Source organism: Trichosurus vulpecula, chromosome 1, assembly GCF_011100635.1.
Source record: "Trichosurus vulpecula isolate mTriVul1 chromosome 1, mTriVul1.pri, whole genome shotgun sequence".
Lineage (NCBI taxonomy): Eukaryota > Metazoa > Chordata > Mammalia > Diprotodontia > Phalangeridae > Trichosurus > Trichosurus vulpecula.
The window spans coordinates 53,323,846-53,339,173 of NC_050573.1; the positions used below are offsets into that span (position 1 = coordinate 53,323,846).

The 15,328-nt window shown below is 48.9% G+C and overlaps 2 protein-coding genes across 2 annotated transcripts; both read left to right on the plus strand.

Moving 5' to 3' along the window:
* Positions 1-2,547: 2,547 nt before the first annotated feature.
* On the plus strand, positions 2,548-7,226 carry LOC118857844 (serine protease 57-like). The gene is made up of 5 exons (XM_036768358.1): positions 2,548-2,614; positions 5,019-5,109; positions 5,601-5,745; positions 6,180-6,443; positions 7,074-7,226. The coding sequence occupies exons 1-5, from the start codon at positions 2,548-2,550 to the stop codon at positions 7,224-7,226; spliced, it is 720 nt and encodes a 239-aa protein (XP_036624253.1).
* A 1,450-nt stretch (positions 7,227-8,676) lies between these two features.
* On the plus strand, positions 8,677-14,584 carry LOC118830632 (serine protease 57-like). Its single transcript, XM_036737537.1, has 5 exons — positions 8,677-8,740; positions 9,289-9,478; positions 11,944-12,088; positions 12,972-13,232; positions 14,429-14,584. The coding sequence occupies exons 1-5, from the start codon at positions 8,677-8,679 to the stop codon at positions 14,582-14,584; spliced, it is 816 nt and encodes a 271-aa protein (XP_036593432.1).
* The last annotated feature ends 744 nt before the right edge of the window (positions 14,585-15,328 follow it).

Below are 15,328 nucleotides of genomic sequence, written 5' to 3' on the forward strand. Positions count from 1 at the left end.
TGACAAAGATAATGGGGTGGCTCACCATTTCCTTTAAATAACTTGTCCAACTGTATCCCAAAGAGATCACACAAGTGAGAAATGGATCAGTATGTACAAAAATATTTACAGCAGCTCTTTTTGTGGTGGCAAAGAATTGGAAATCAAGGGGATGCCCATCAACTGGGGATTGGCTGAACAAACTGTGGTATATGATGTAATGGAATACTTTTGTGCTATAAAAAATGAGGAGCAGACAGACTTCATTACAACCTGGAAAGACTTATATGAATTGATGCTGAGTGAGGGGAGCAGAACCAGGAGATCACTATACACGATTATAGACACAGTATCTGTAAGGACTAGCTTCGATAGACTTGGCTCCTCTCATCAATGCAAGGTTCTAAGACAGCTCCAAAAGACTCATGATAGAAAAAGCTATGCACATCCAGAGAAAGAATTATGAAGTCTGAATGCAGATGGAGGCAAACTATTTGCTCTTTTTTCCCTTCTTTTTTGGTTTCATTTCTTCTTTCTCATGACTTATTCCATTGGTTATAATCCTTCTTTACAATAGGAGTATTATGTAGACAAGTTCAATATGAAGATGTATGTAGAACCTATATTGGATTACATGCCATCTTGGTGGGGAGAGGGGAGGAGAGGGAGGGAGAGAAAATTTGGAACTCAAAAACTCGAGGAACTGAGTGTTGTAAACTAAAAATAAAAAAGAAATTAAAATAAATAACTTGCCCAAGATGACACAACTAGAAAGTTTCTGAGGCTAGATATGAACTCAGGTCTTCCTGACTCCAGGCCCAGCACCGTATCTACTGAGCCACCTAGCTGCCTCAATTCAAACCTACCTTAGGCTACACAGATATTAGGTGGCAGGAATGGGATTCAAACCCAGGTCTTACGACAGAGTTCGACAAGATTTTGAGTTAAAATGTCATTTTCCATCTTGGAATACATCTTAGAGTCCCTGGTCACGGATCCAGATTCAAGGGTGCTTAGTCTGTTGAATTAAGTCTCAGCATAGAATCTGGAGCTCAGTCAATGAAGAGCACTATTTTGTTGTGTTAGCTTCTCTCAGATTTGGAAGGCATTTTACAGAGGAGGATACTGGTGGCCAGAGAGGGGAAGGGACTTGCTTAAGGTAACACAGCAATTTAGGGTCAGACCCAGGCCTGGAACTCGTCTCCTTATTCCCAGGCCCATGTGAATCCTCTATGTCAGAAACTCCCATGGGAGATTCTGGGCAATGACTGGGCACTGAATCAGATCCTACTGGGCTCTAGGCTCTGTAGAGAGACCCGGGGAACTCTAGTTTCTGATGTGGGGCCTGGAGGGATTTTGAGAACTGGAATCTCTTCTGGGAGACCCAGGGTACAGAGGCAGGTACCAGTCAGTTCTGGACACTGAAGTCGGGGTTGGGGGGGCATCCTTTAGAGCTTCAGACACTGCAGTGGGTTCTAGGATATTAAGGAAACAGAAGTGGGGATTTTCCCCATTTTCCATTTGGGAAAACTGAGGTCCAGAACTGGTAAGGTATTTGTTCAGTGAGGTAAGCCCTAGGGGGCTTCTGGCACTAGGTTAAGGTCCTAAGGTTTCATCTAGCACCCCTCCCCCCATATCTGGGGGCTGTGTCCTCCTAGGAGAGGGGTGAGGTGTACTTTGGGGCAGGAGAAGTCCATTACCTGAGGAGGTCCTGGTACTAAAGTAGGTCTTTTGGGCTCTGGGTCATTTTCTAGAGTTCTAGATCTCAAGTATTAAGGGATGTTCCGAGGAGTTTCAGGTACTGGGTCCAATCGAGGAGTACTCTGGGAACTCTGGTGCATAGGTTCCTGAGGCCGAGTTGGATTATGAGCATTAGGGAGGGTCCTGGGGTACTCTGGGCATTGAAGCCGGGGGTGGGGTGCCTTTGGGCTTTGACATAGGTGGGTCCCAGGGGGGGTTGAGATAGATTCTGAAGGGAGAACAGCAATATTGAAGTTAACCCCAAGGGACTCTAGGGACTGGCATAGATTATGGGATGTTCCCAGGACTGAGGTGGACACTAGGGAGTTCTGGGCACTGGGGAGGATCCTTGGGGATTCTGGGAACTGGGGCAGAGTCCAGAGTCTAGGGTAGTTCTGGGATGTTCCTAGAATTGGGGTATACTAAGGGACTCTGAGCAACTTCCAGGTGGATCCTTGGAAGTGCTCTGGGTACTAGGAAGGACCCCAGGGGACAGGGGATACTTTAGTGGGTCCCATAGAATTCTGAGACCTGAGATGGGTCCTTGGGAGTCCCAAGCAAGTTCTGAGGGGCTCTGGGTGCTGAGTCTGGTTCCAGACCCCTTTGGCAGCTCCTGGGGGGCCGTTGAGAGGTGATGACATAACCCCCATTTCACAAGCCAAACCAGAGAAAGGGAAGAAGTGGAGAAGGGGGATCAGGAAAGATACGTTCCCCCCCCCATAACTGTCCCCCCAACCCCTGCTTCCTGCCCCTACACACACTACTTAACTGGAGCCATCCCAGACTCAGTCCTGGACCAAGACATCAACAAGGACCCAGAGAAGCAGCATGAGGGCCCCTGGGATCTCCATGCTCCTGTCCTGGGTGGCAGTCCTGGGCCAGCTGGCCTCCTCAGGTAATAGACTCCCCCTGCCCCAAAATACACCTCAGCCCCTTTCCTAGGGAGAGACAGTCCCCACATATGAGGGGTAGTGCTAGAGGAGAAGCTAAGAGATGGAGATACTGGCCTCAACTCTGTGCTTGAATCGTGTTGTGACCCTGACCAACTCCCTTCTCTTTGGGCCTCAGTTTCTCCATCTGGAGAGGGAAAGAGGCTCAAAAATGAGGAGTATCAGATATAGGGAAAAAGGGGGAAAGAAGAGTTCCTATTGACTAATCACAATTCCATGGGCAACATCCGCCTTTCTACTGGCTTTCACACAGCTTTTTACTGGCTCTCCCTCCCTCCCCTACAAATTACCTCCAATATATATCCTCCCCTACCCTCCCTAAATAGCCAAAGGCTGTTTCCACCTAGATCTCTCCCCAGCACTTAGCACCACGCTTTGCATATCACGGAAGGAATGGATGCTTTTAGGATTGAATTGAGGAAGTTTTTGAGGAAGGACTCTCTTCTTTCCCCAGGGCTTAAGCCCTTTAGAGCTCAGGGATTGGAATGTTTGATGCTTGTGGGGACCAGCCGCCCCTCAGGCTCTTAGAAACGACTCCTCCCTTCAAACCACCACCACCAACCACCACCCCAGGCCAAGCTTCTTCTTCCCAGGGATCTATCTCCTTTCTCTCCTAGCCTCCTTTTTTTTTTTCCTCCCTGGGGTGAGGTATCTGATCCCAGCCTCAGTTCCAGTCCAGACTTTTTCACTGGCTCTCCCTCATGCTAGGACTACTCTCTCTCCTCATCTCTGCCTTCTGGCATCCTTGGCTTCCTTCTACCCTAAGCCTTCGCAAGTGCCCCTTAATACTGCGGCCCTCTCCCTGTCGATTATCTCCAATTTATCCTGTATAGAGCTTGTTTGTACATCATTTTTGCTGAGTTGTTTCAGTCCTGTCCCACTCTTTGTGACCCCATTTGGGCATTTCTTGGCAGAGATACTGGAGTGGTTTGCCATTTCTTTCTCCAGCTTATTTTACAGGTGAAGAAACTGAGGCAACCAGGGTTAAGTGACTTGTCCAGGGTTGGATTTGAACTCAGCACTTCCTAACTCTATCGCTCTATCACTGTGCCACCTCACTGCCGTTTTTGTTTGTAGACAGCTGTTTGCCTCCCTCATTAGACTGTGAGCTTCTCGAGGGCAGGGATTATCTTTTGCCTTTCTCTATCTCCCTACTGCTTAGCCCAGTGCCTGGCACATAGTAGGTGCTTGATAAATAGCTTGTTGACTGACAGTCCTAGTCTCAAGCTTTCTTTGCCTATGCATCTATTTCAGTCCCTGTCTCTGGTATAATTGATTCATCTTTTTTATTTTTGTTCACTCCGATTTGTTAATGTCCTCTCCCTAAAATGTGTCATCCATCCATGGCGACCACATCAATGCATGGTGTGTGTGTGTGTGTGTGTGTGTGTGTGTGTGTGTGTGTGTGTTTTGCAAGGGGGATAAGGGGAGATGGGTAGTTGTGACACCAAATAAAATTAATTTGGATTCAACAAACATTTATGGAGTGCCTACTATGTGCCAGGCACTATGCTGAATGCTAGAGATACCTAGACAAAGCTCAAACCATCCCTGCCCTCAAGGAGCCCACTACTGGGAGGGAGGGAAGCCAACATGTACACGGATCAGTATCTATAGAGTGACTACAAAGTACTTTTGGGGGTCAAGGGGAGCATTAACAACAAGGAAAATCAGGAAAAACTTCCTGTAGATGTCACATAAACTCCCAACAAAGGGAGGTGAAGAGGGAGACTCTTTCAGGTGCAGTGTCCAGGGAGTCCCCTGCCAGGCAAGAGGGGACAGTGCCCCTGTGTGAAGCACAGGTAAATACTGAGACCACTGGAGCAGAGACACAACGTGCAGTGTAGGCATGGGAAATGACATGAGATCAGTCTAGAAAGACAGTTGAAGTCAGATTGTCAACCCCAGAGATGAGTTTATCTATCTTAGAGGCAATCGGGAACCATTAACATTTCTTGAGCAGTACAGTATCTTCCTGTCTCTGTCACTGTCTCAATCCCTGCCCCTGTGTCTGAGAAGACAGAGGAGGCTGATTTGAGGACTTTTCTTGAGATGTTGAAGGCTAGATTACTTTGGAAGGCCAACCAGTCTTGACAATTTGAGCCTTTCTTCTTCTTCACCACTGGGGATCTATCTACCCAGAATCCCTTGACAGGACCCTGTGATAATACTGACCCCACTCAGGAGTGCCATAGAAATGAAACCACCTTCTAGAGACAGTATATCCCCCAGATCTGGGATGTAGAACTCCATGAAGAAGGCTCAGACATTTGTCTCTGTCCCCAGGGGCTCACCAAAGCCGAATTGTGGGGGGTTGAGAAGCAACACCCCACTCTTACCCATTTGCAGTCTCCATCCAGTACCAGGGTGAGCACATCTGCGGGGGGTCCCTCATCCAGCCCCAGTGGGTGCTCACAGCTGCCCACTGTGAGGTTTCCAAGTGAGTCCATCCCTGAGAACTACCTCTTCCCTGACCTCTGTACCCTGTCCAAAGTCCCAACTTTGAGGGCTCCCCCAGCCACAATCAGCTCTCCCAGGGCACCCACCAAAATCATATGACAGTATACCCTAGTTTGGGACTGAATTCCAGTCCTATAACCTTGAGCAAATCCCTGGGCCTCAGTTTCCCTTCCCATCAAATACAAAATGGAGAAGGAGAAAGAAAATGCAGGATGGAAAGAAGCCTTGGCTAGGATCTGGGAGATCAAGGTTCTCATCCTTCAGACTCACTGTGTGAACTTGGGTAGATGCCTTACTTTGGGGGGGGGTGGATTCAGTTTTCCCAGATGCTAATTGGCAGTCCTGTGGGAGTATGCAGCAGGAGAGGTCCCAAGGTGGGGGAAGAATACTGAGACCACTAGAGAAGGAATAGAGGAGGGATCCCCCAGCCCTTAGAAGCTAACATCTCTCCTTCCCTCCCTGGGGTTATAGCGATCTAGCTGACTTTCAGGTAGTCCTGGGCGCCCACTCCCTGATTATTCCAGAGTCAACCCAGCAGGTATTTGGGATCCTTCGAGCTGTCCCTTATCCGCTCTATGATGCCCAGGCTGACACCAGCGACCTACAGCTGCTCAAGGTGAGCCCTGGAAACCCAGAGCTCCCCCGCTCTCTGAAGCCAGTGAGGCCAAATGAGGCTTGGGGTGCAGGAGAGAGAGAGAAAGAGCTTGGCCTTTGGGGAAAGGGAGAGGTTACTTTAGTGGGTCCCGGAGACAAAGTCTCTGAATCTTTCCCTGCTTCCCCCATCTTTGTTTTTGTGTCTTATTGCCCCTCTTTTTCTGTCACTGTCCGTAATCCTATCTCTGTCCTTCTTCCCATGTCTGTCTTCATCTCTGTCCTTACTATTTCTTTCTCCCTCTAATGTTATCAGTGTCTCAAACCCTGTCTATCTCTGTCCTTCCCCCCATGTCTGTCCTCATCTCTATCCCTGCCTCTTGCCCCCTTGAACAACTCATATGTCTTTCTCTCTGCCCCCATCTTTAACTCTGTCCCTGCCCCTCCTGTCCCCTGAAGCTCAATGGCAGTGCATCGATGACGCGCTCAGTGAGACCAATCAGCCTTCCCCGATGGAATACAGCAGTTCGCCCAGGGACTCGGTGCTTGGTATGCGGCTGGGGGGATGTTCCGGGCCGGGATGATCCCACCACTGTACTCATGGAGATGTCTGTAGTGGTGATGGCCCGGCAGGCCTGCAACAGCTCCTGGAGGGGGAACATCAACCAGGACATGGTCTGCGCCTCTGGCTCTAGGAAGAGCCAGTTCCAGGGTGTCTGTGGGGTGAGGCTTGTGAGGAATGGAAACATGGGAGGCAGGAGGATGGCATTGTAGCCCCCCTATTCATTGCAGAGTAACCTTGGGAGAGTTCCTGCCTTAGTCTGGGGCCCAGTTTCTCTGTCTTTTAAAAGCTCATCTTCCTCTGTGTCTGTCTCTCTGTCTCTGTCTCTCTCTTGCTCTCTCTCTCTTTCTCTCTTCTCCTTCCCCTCTCTCTCTCTTCTCTGTCTCTCTCTCTTCCTTCCTCTCTCTCTCTCTCTTTCTCTCTTCTCCTTCCTCTCTCTCTCTCTCTCTGTCTCTTACTCTCTTCTCCTTCCTTCCTTCCTTCCTTCCTCTCTCTCTCTCTCTCTCTCTCTCTCTCTCTGTCCTTGTCTCTCTGCTTCTCCAAAGCTAGCTGTTAGTATTCTCTCAGTACTAATCTGTTAGACTGGAAGATCTTTGGGAGACTCCCTAGTAGGCCTAGGGAATGGGCAGACCCAGTAGACTTGAAGGATGAGTTGACTTGGCCACACTATATCTAACTCCATCTCTATCCTCATTTCTCTCTGTCTCTGTCTCTGTCTCTCTCTCCAAACCATTGACTCAATATTTACTTAACCTTCTTCTGCCCTCATATTGTCCCCTTTTGCTTGACAGGGAGACTCCGGGGGACCACTCATCTGCCGAGGGAGGCTTCAAGGTGTGGTGTCCTTCTCCTCCAAAATCTGTGGGGATCCACGCTATCCTGATGTCTATGCTCGCGTCTCCACCTTTGTGGCCTGGATCTATGATGTGCTACAGCATTATTGATCTCACTGGCAGTGTCCAGCACGAACAAACTCAGGACTTTGGGGCCCTGAGGGTCCACCTGATCTAGCCTCCTCCCCCTGCAATCTCACAGGGGGAAACCTAGTCCAAAAGAGAGGAAGGGACCTTCCTCTGATTGGTCCACTGAGCTGGACCAATAGTGGGGACTCAACTGGGCTTTCCTGGTTTATTTTTTTGGGGGGAGGAGGGAAGGCAAGGCAATTGGGATTAGGTGACTTGCCCAAGGTCACACAGCTAGTAAGTATCATGTGTCTGAGGCCATATTTGAACTCAGGTCCTCCTGACTCCAGGGCCAATGCTCTATTCACTGTGTCACCTAGCTGCCTCACTTTCCTGGTTTATAAGAGGAATTTAATTTTGAATAAAGACTTTTTCCCAATCTCATGCTTCTTCCTCCAATCAGTATAGCTCAATATGGTGAGAAGATGCCCTACCCTTGAGGAGAGAGGCCAAGCAAGGGTTACCCTTCCCATTTCACAGATTAAAAAAAACAAAACAAAACCTAAGACTCAGAAGGAAAAGGACCAGATTAAGTGAGTCTGTGGCAAAGCTGGGCCTGAAAAGCAGATCTTCTGATGCACCATTCATGACCTCACATACCTAGTCCCAACCTTAGGGGGAAGGCCAGGCAAGGATTACCCCACCCATTTCACAGATGAAGAAACTGAGGCTCAGAGAGGGGAAAGGACCTGCCAAAGGTCACTTAGTGAGTCGGTGGTGAAGCTGGGCCTGGAAGACAGACCCTCTGATGCTCTGTTCGTGATGCTTTCTAACTCAGTCCTCATTTCTCTGGCAACTCAGGCTTCCCACCTATACTAGATAGTCTTCCTCCTCTCCCTGCTGCCCAACTTTGGAACACTCTCAGGGAACATTCCTAGTGACCACTTGGAGGGAGGGGAGAGGCATCTACCACATATCTAATGTCTAAAAGGCGCTTTGAAATCATCAAAGGGTTGGAAGATTGTGATTATGATCCCTCGATGTGTCCAGATGGGCTCAGCCAGGCCCCTGGGCTCCGGCAGTCATTTGGAACCAAGGGTCCTCCACTGATACCAGAGTCTCTTATGGGCAGGCTCTCCTTCCCAAGGATTTGCCCCCCTCCCCTGACTAGAATTCTTAAATAGAAGGACCACTCACAATCCTGAGACTTACTACAGAATTCTGGAATGTTAGTATCTGAAGGCACCTTAGAGCTCAGCTGATCCACCGCACTCCCCTCCTCTCTTTCTAGATGGAGAAACCAAGGAACAGAGACAGGAAGAGGCTTTCCCCTGGGTCACACAGACAGTTAGGTTTCTTCAGAGGGCAGGAGACATTGGCTGGGGTGGGGCACCTTAACCACAGGGTTAGGCCCTCCTCTCCTTCCTGAGCCCTGTTCCCTCGTCCCTTCCTTCACCAAACCAGCGGGAGGCCCAGGAGCTGAGGAGGGGAGATGGGTCCGGGCTGGAGCTCCAGACTTCTGGCACTGAGTCTACTGTTTCCCATAGACCCTCTAGGTGAGCAGGAGCTCCCAGAATTTGAGGAATCCTGGACAGGGGCACCCTTGGGTCCTCTACCTCATCTTTCTTTCCCTTCCATCTATCCCTGTCTGGCTCCCTTCCCTGTCTCCTTCACCCTCTCCCTGGCTCCATGTCCTCCCGTATCTTTCTCTCATCCCTGAGCCAGTCCCTATTTCTGCCTCTTCCCCATCCTCACCCCTTTCCCCATAACCATATCTCATCTCTGTCTCTGACCTCATCTCTCCTTGTACCTAGCCCCATCATGCTCCCTGACCCCAATCTCCATCCCCCTCCCCATCCCCATCCTCATCTCTCTCTGTCCCTGTTTCCCTCTCCACATCCTTCTCTGTCTCAGTCACCCACTGTCTGCTCCTAATTCTCTCTGCTGCCTTCTACCTTCTTGCTGTTTCTCTTCCTTCTTCACCTGGGACTGGGAAGCAAGAAACCTGGCTTCTCTTTCCACCTCTTCCTCTGACTTCCTTGGTCCTTTACAAAGAGTCCCAATTTCTCAACACTCTGTGTTCCCCTCTCCTGGTTCCTGATAGGTATCCTTACCTTCCTCCTTGGCTGGGGGCTCCCTGACTGTAAGGGCAGTCGCATTGTTGGGGGCCGGGAGGTGAAGCCACACTCCAGGCCCTATATGGCTTCCGTGCGCTTTATGGGTGAACACCACTGCGGAGGGGTGCTCTTCATGGCTCAGTGGGTGTTGACAGCGGCCCACTGCTTCTTCAACAGGTGAGAAGGACCTTCTTACTCTGGCTCCCAGGCCCCCCACTGGGAGGAACCCAGCTAATCTCCCCAAGGCTTTCACCCTTCACCCCTTTTTAACTGCTGAACTAAAAGCCCCCAGAACCACCTGATCTTGAACCTGTTCTGCTCTCTGGGGTTCAGAGATTTCCTGCAACTATCTTTTAGACTCCTAAGACTGTCAAAGCTAAAAGAGATCTCCCAAACCATTGAGTTAAAACCTCATTTTACAGAAAACCATGGCACAGAGAGGGGGAGGAATTTGCCTAAATCTACCCGGTAAAAATAGTGGCAGCATCAGGACAAGGGTTCAGAATGTAAAACCCAGGAATAATGTACCAGGAGGAGGTTCCAGATTTCTTTTTGACCCCCTCACATAATAATAACTGGTATTTGTATAGCCCTTCAAAGTATGAGAATCTCTTTACCTGTATTATCTCATCGGAGCCCATTGATGACGGTTCTTTGTCAGTTACTGCAGGTATAAGCACCATTTTACAGATGAGGAACCGAGCTCAGACTTGGCCAGGGTCTCAAAGGGAAAGAGAACACTTTCACGTAAAGAGAGCTTTTCCCTCATCCTGCCACTTACTGGTTTTAATGACCGTGTGACCCAAAGTGACCGCACTAAGTTTTTTTCTAAGTCAGCGTCTTTACCTGTGAAAGAGACGTCAGCTTTCTCACTCCCCACCTGAAAGAGGCAGGAGTGACAAATTTCACAGGTCATGTTTAGAACTTATGGAGACTGTGGAGTTTCACTGAGCCCGGTTCTCCCATTTGACGGATGAGGAAACTGAGGTCCAGAAAACCCAGGGTTACCCCCTGCACCCACCCTCCTCAAATTCCTTGACCTCTCCCCAGAACACCATCAGCCCAGGACTTAGCAACCTTTGGAAAGTTAAGAGGCAAGGATTAGCCCCATTCTTAGGGTTACAGAATCATAGACTTAGAAGCCATCTAGCCCAAATCACCTCTTTTACAGACGAGGAAACTGAAGTCCAGTGAGATTTGCCCAAAGTCACATGAAATTGGAACCCGTGTTTTCTTGGGTTTCAAATCCAACACCCCTTCCATTTTGTCACACTTGGATTGTGACACTGGGGGTTGGCTGGAGGGAAAGAGATTGGAATTCAACCATGTCTGAGATCCTTTCCAGCTCTGGAGTCTCTGATCCTCCCATAGCAGGCTTTCAAAATGTGGAACAGTGGGTAGAGTGTCAGACTTGGGGTCAGAAAGGCCTGCACTTAAATCCCAGCTGTGGGACCTCCGGGAAATCATTTCACTTCCACGAGACTCGGTTTCATCATCTGGCCAATAATAGGCAGCTCGTAGATCTCCTTGTGAGCAGGGACTGGGTTTTTATTTTTATTTATTTATTTTTGCTTCTCTTTATATTCCCAGAGCTTAGGGAGGTGACTGGCACATAGTAGGTGCTTAATAAATGCTTGTCAACCAACAGACTAATAACTATAGAACTTACCTCCCACTTTTGCTGTGAAACTCAAGTGAGATAATGCCTATAAAGTATTTTGCCAACCTGACAAATATCAGTTATTTTTGGCAGGCGTACCAACAATGCATACCCTTGTCTTTTATTCTTAGATAGTCTTACATCCGTCTAGATCAGGAATTTTTAACCACTTTGTGACCTAGTTCCCTTTCCACAGTGAAGCCTATGGATGGTCCCTTTTTCAGAAAAATGTTTTTAAATGCGTGAAGTTAAATGCAGAGGATTGTGTTGCTTAGTTGTTTTTCAGACCCCTTTTGGGGTTTTCTTGGCAGACATAATGGCGCGGTTTGCCATTTCCTTCTCCATCTCATTTTGCAATTGAGGAAACTGAGACAAACAGGATCACACAGCTAGGATTTGAACTCAGGAAGCTGAGTCTTCCTGACTCCAGGCCTAGCACTCTATGCACTATGGCACCACCTAGTGCCTACAGAGAGGATTATAAAGGAAACCAATTTTATTGAAATAGTTATCATATCTTTTACTTCTTTATTCTTTTTGAGGGGGGAAGGCAGGGCAATTGGGGTTAAGTGTCTAGATTTGAACTCAGGTCCTCCCGACTCCAGGGCCAGTGCCCTTATATCTTTTGAAAACAAGTTCATGGCCCGTAAGTTAAGAATTCCACACTCCAGATCCCCTGTAAGACTCCTGTCCTTACCATCTGAATACCAGGAGAGAGTCTGGAACTTAGAGACACGAAGACCTGGGACTTGGAGACATGAAGACCTGAGTTCAAATCCCAACCTTTACTAGCTATGTCATCTTGAACAAGTTATTTCATTCTTTGGGCCTCAACTTTCTCATCTAGAAAATAGAGATACTTCTATTGGCACTCCCTCCCTCCCTCCCAAGTGCTTCGTAGACAAGAGAAAAAAGAAGTGGAGTTCTGAGTTCTCCCCAGAGGGCCAGCTCCCCCAGTGACCTCTTCCCTTTCTCAACACAGAGACAGTAGCCTTGGCCTGGTCGTGCTGGGTGCCCACTCCCCCAGCAACCCTGAGCCCACTCAGCAGGTGTTCGGCATCCAGCGCTCCATCCTGCACCCAGCCTATGACCCTGTGTCCCATCAGAACGACATCTGCCTGCTGAAGGTAAGCCCCAGAAGCAGGGAGGTCCTCTCTGCCCCTTCCCGGTGTCCAGTTATTGTCCTATACACACACACACAGAACGTCAGGGCTGGAAGGCACCCTGGCACATAGAACCATAGAGAGTCTGAGCTGGAAAGGCGCTTAGAGATTATAGCGTCCAATTCCCTTTGGTTTGAATATCGCCCCAGAGAAGAGAAAAGACTCCCCAAGATCACAAAGTGAGTGGCTATAAGAACCAGTATCACTGAACACAGAGGGCTGTAGGCAGAGTGAGCTGCTTCATAAACGGATACCTCTCAGTAGAGGCAGGGATTTGTAGAGAGGCAGCTTGTTAGAAGTAGAAGAATAAGGAACCTAGATCAAGGACACAATTGGGTTTGATTCCTGCTCCCCAACCCTACCCCGGCACCCAACAGTGAGACCAGTCAAGTTAACCTTCCATATCCTCAGTTTCCCAGTCTATACTCCAGCACTACAATGCATCTGTGATCTCATTGATGTGGATACGCATCTCATAACACATCCATGCCTGTCCATCCTTCCTATGCAGTTCTCCTATGTGCTCTCCCATAAGTTCACTACAAGGGGTCCATCCATGGTGCTGAGGGCCTTCCTTGACTCAAATAGTGATGATAATACCCCTAGACCCAGTCTTAGGCAGTCAAGTGGGATAATGTCTTCAATTTAAGCTCTTTTCAAATATTACAACCCTGTATAAATGCCAGGTATTATTACAACAGGAGGTATTTAAACAAGAATTCAGGAGACTTTTCCTGTGGCTGAGTGGCAGGTGCTCTGTTGCGGGTGGGGGCTGGGGGTGCATGCTGTGGATGACATGACCCGTAGCTAGCTTCCTGATCGGCGGCCACCTGTCTCTGCTCCCCAGCTAAGTCGCAAGGCTGTCCTCAGCTCCTCAGTGGGAGTGCTGAAGCTGCCCACAGCGGGTGTCGACCCCAAGCAGGGCACAAAGTGCCTGGTGTCAGGCTGGGGCTCTCTCTCTGACTTCGGGGAGCCTCCACCGGGCCTGATGGAGGCAGACGTGAGTGTGCTGGGTCGGGAGACCTGCAACCGCTCCTGGAAAGGCCAGGTCAGCAGCACAATGCTTTGTGCCAACAGTGGGAGCTGGAGACACAATGGTTTCTGCACGGTGAGTGACCTGCCATGTCCCTAAAGGTCACTGAGCCCAACTAACACTGTAGCTCCTGGAAAAGAAGGCCTGGCCCAGGGAATCTTTGCCCTATTGTCCCATATGAACCATGGAATCAGAAATCGAGAGTTTGAAGGAACCTCAAAGGTCAACTAGTCCAACTTCCTCATTTTTACATAGAAAGAAACTGAGTCCCAGGGAAGTAAGGTAACTTGCTCACACAGCTAGCATTGTAGGTGAGATTTGGACCCAGGTCCTTTGATTCAACATGGGCAAGCTAGGGGGCTCAAAGAGGCACTCACTTTGAGGGGCTCCCCACCTCCCAGGACCTTTCCATTCCCCGACTGGTCACGTCCGCACATGGTCCTGCCTCAAGGTAGATAGATGTGCTGCTCAGCTCTCTTCCCCTTCTCCCTCCCTTAGGACTTTTTGAAGCTCACTAGTCTTAGTTCTGATGTGGAAATAACTGAGACAGAGACAAGTGGAAGAGACAGAAACAAAAGAGATAGAGGGTGGGACCCCAAAACAGGACAATACTGGATTTGGGCCTAGCTTGGTTGACTATTTTCCTCCGCTGTAAAATGAAGCGGTTGGATTTGATAAGAGCGACCTTTTGAGTTTTGAGTGACCTGAACCCCCTTTGGCAATCCAGTGAAGTCTATGGATGTCTCTCAGAATAATGATTTTAAAAAAAAATACCTATTTGAAGGAAATACCCAATTTTAGTTAGAGGTTAGTGAAAATAAAGTTGTAATTTTTTTTTTCCATCCAAGTTCATAGATTCCATTGAAATCTATCCATAAGGACCCTTGGAGTCCTTGGAGGGGGGTCCTAGGTCAAGAATTGCTGGACTAGATCCTTGGACCCCAAGTTAAGACTCCCTGGACTAGATTATCTCTAAGACTGTTCCCAAAATCTATGATTTTGTGAGGAGTCAGGGTAGGTATTATTCCCACTTTACAGATCAGGGCACTTGAGAGCCATAGAACTTTAGAGCTGGAAGGGGTCTTAGTGATCATTGAATCCAACCTACTCATTTTACCAAGGAGGAAACTGAACCCTGAAGAGAGGGAAAGGCTTTGATAAGGGACAGAGCTAAGACTAGCCCCCATAGCACCATGCCAGAGTAGCACCAGGTGCCAAGATGGGACCCCCAGTGTCAGCATTCTAACCAGCAGGACCTTTCTCCCTGCCAGGCGGACTCTGGAGGGCCCCTGATCTGTGGAAAACAAGCCCAGGGCATTGTCTCCTTCTCCGGCACCTGGTGTGGAGACCCCAGGACCCCAGATGTCTATACACTGGTCTCTGCCTACATCACCTGGATCCAGGGTGTGATCCAGAACTCCAAATAGGCCCCACTGCTACCCCTTTAATCCCTCCCCAGCCTAGCCTCAGACATGGTTCCTGGCCTGAAGCAAACAAGATACAAAGATAAGTGTGTATAAATTACATGTTAATTATATGCAGGGCACTCCCTCAATGCCAATGAGATCATGCATAGAGCTAACGGCCTGGCATCTGACTTTCCCAATTTTCTCCTTCTTTGGAGAATATCCCAAGCTGCTGTTATCCAGGACCTTTCCACCTCCCCCACCTCCCCACCCCAACCCTTTTGGCTTTGACAACTGAAAACACCTGGATTGTGGGGATACCAGCTGTGGCTACTAGGACTTCCCAGCTCCAGCTACCCACATGTCTGTCTTCCCTCCTTTCTTCTCTCTCCCTACATCTGTTTCTTTCCCACCTTCTGCTTTCTTTTTCTCCATCCCTATCTCTCTGCCTCTCCCATTCCTTCTCTCTGTCTCTCTCTTTCTCTGTCTCTCTCTCATCTTTGTCTGTCTTACATCTTTCCCCTTTCTCTATCTCCCTCCCCATCCATCCTCATTCCCATTTCTCCATATTCTCCAGCCTGCCACCAGGTGGCAGCCCTTAGCTAGATCATCCCACTCCCCTGTAACTGAGTCCTGGTCATTGTCCCCTTCCCTGGACCCTCCTCGAGGAACCCAGCCCAGAAACGAGCCAGATCACACAGTGGAAGGCCTGTTAGAGACTATCAACACCTATCATCCTCCATACAGGGAAACTAAACCAGAAGG

Bases quoted from the DNA above. Each gene is read 5' to 3' on its own strand.
- LOC118830632 (XM_036737537.1), top strand. From the start codon at position 8,677: ATGGGTCCGGGCTGGAGCTCCAGACTTCTGGCACTGAGTCTACTGTTT. The intron at 8,741-9,288 runs GTGAGCAGGAGC...GGTTCCTGATAG, and splicing joins GTTTCCCATAGACCCTCTAG to GTATCCTTACCTTCCTCCTT. The intron at 13,233-14,428 runs GTGAGTGACCTG...TCTCCCTGCCAG, and splicing joins GACACAATGGTTTCTGCACG to GCGGACTCTGGAGGGCCCCT.
- LOC118857844 (XM_036768358.1), top strand. From the start codon at position 2,548: ATGAGGGCCCCTGGGATCTCCATGCTCCTGTCCTGGGTGGCAGTCCTG. The intron at 5,746-6,179 runs GTGAGCCCTGGA...TGTCCCCTGAAG, and splicing joins GCGACCTACAGCTGCTCAAG to CTCAATGGCAGTGCATCGAT. The intron at 6,444-7,073 runs GTGAGGCTTGTG...TTTGCTTGACAG, and splicing joins AGTTCCAGGGTGTCTGTGGG to GGAGACTCCGGGGGACCACT.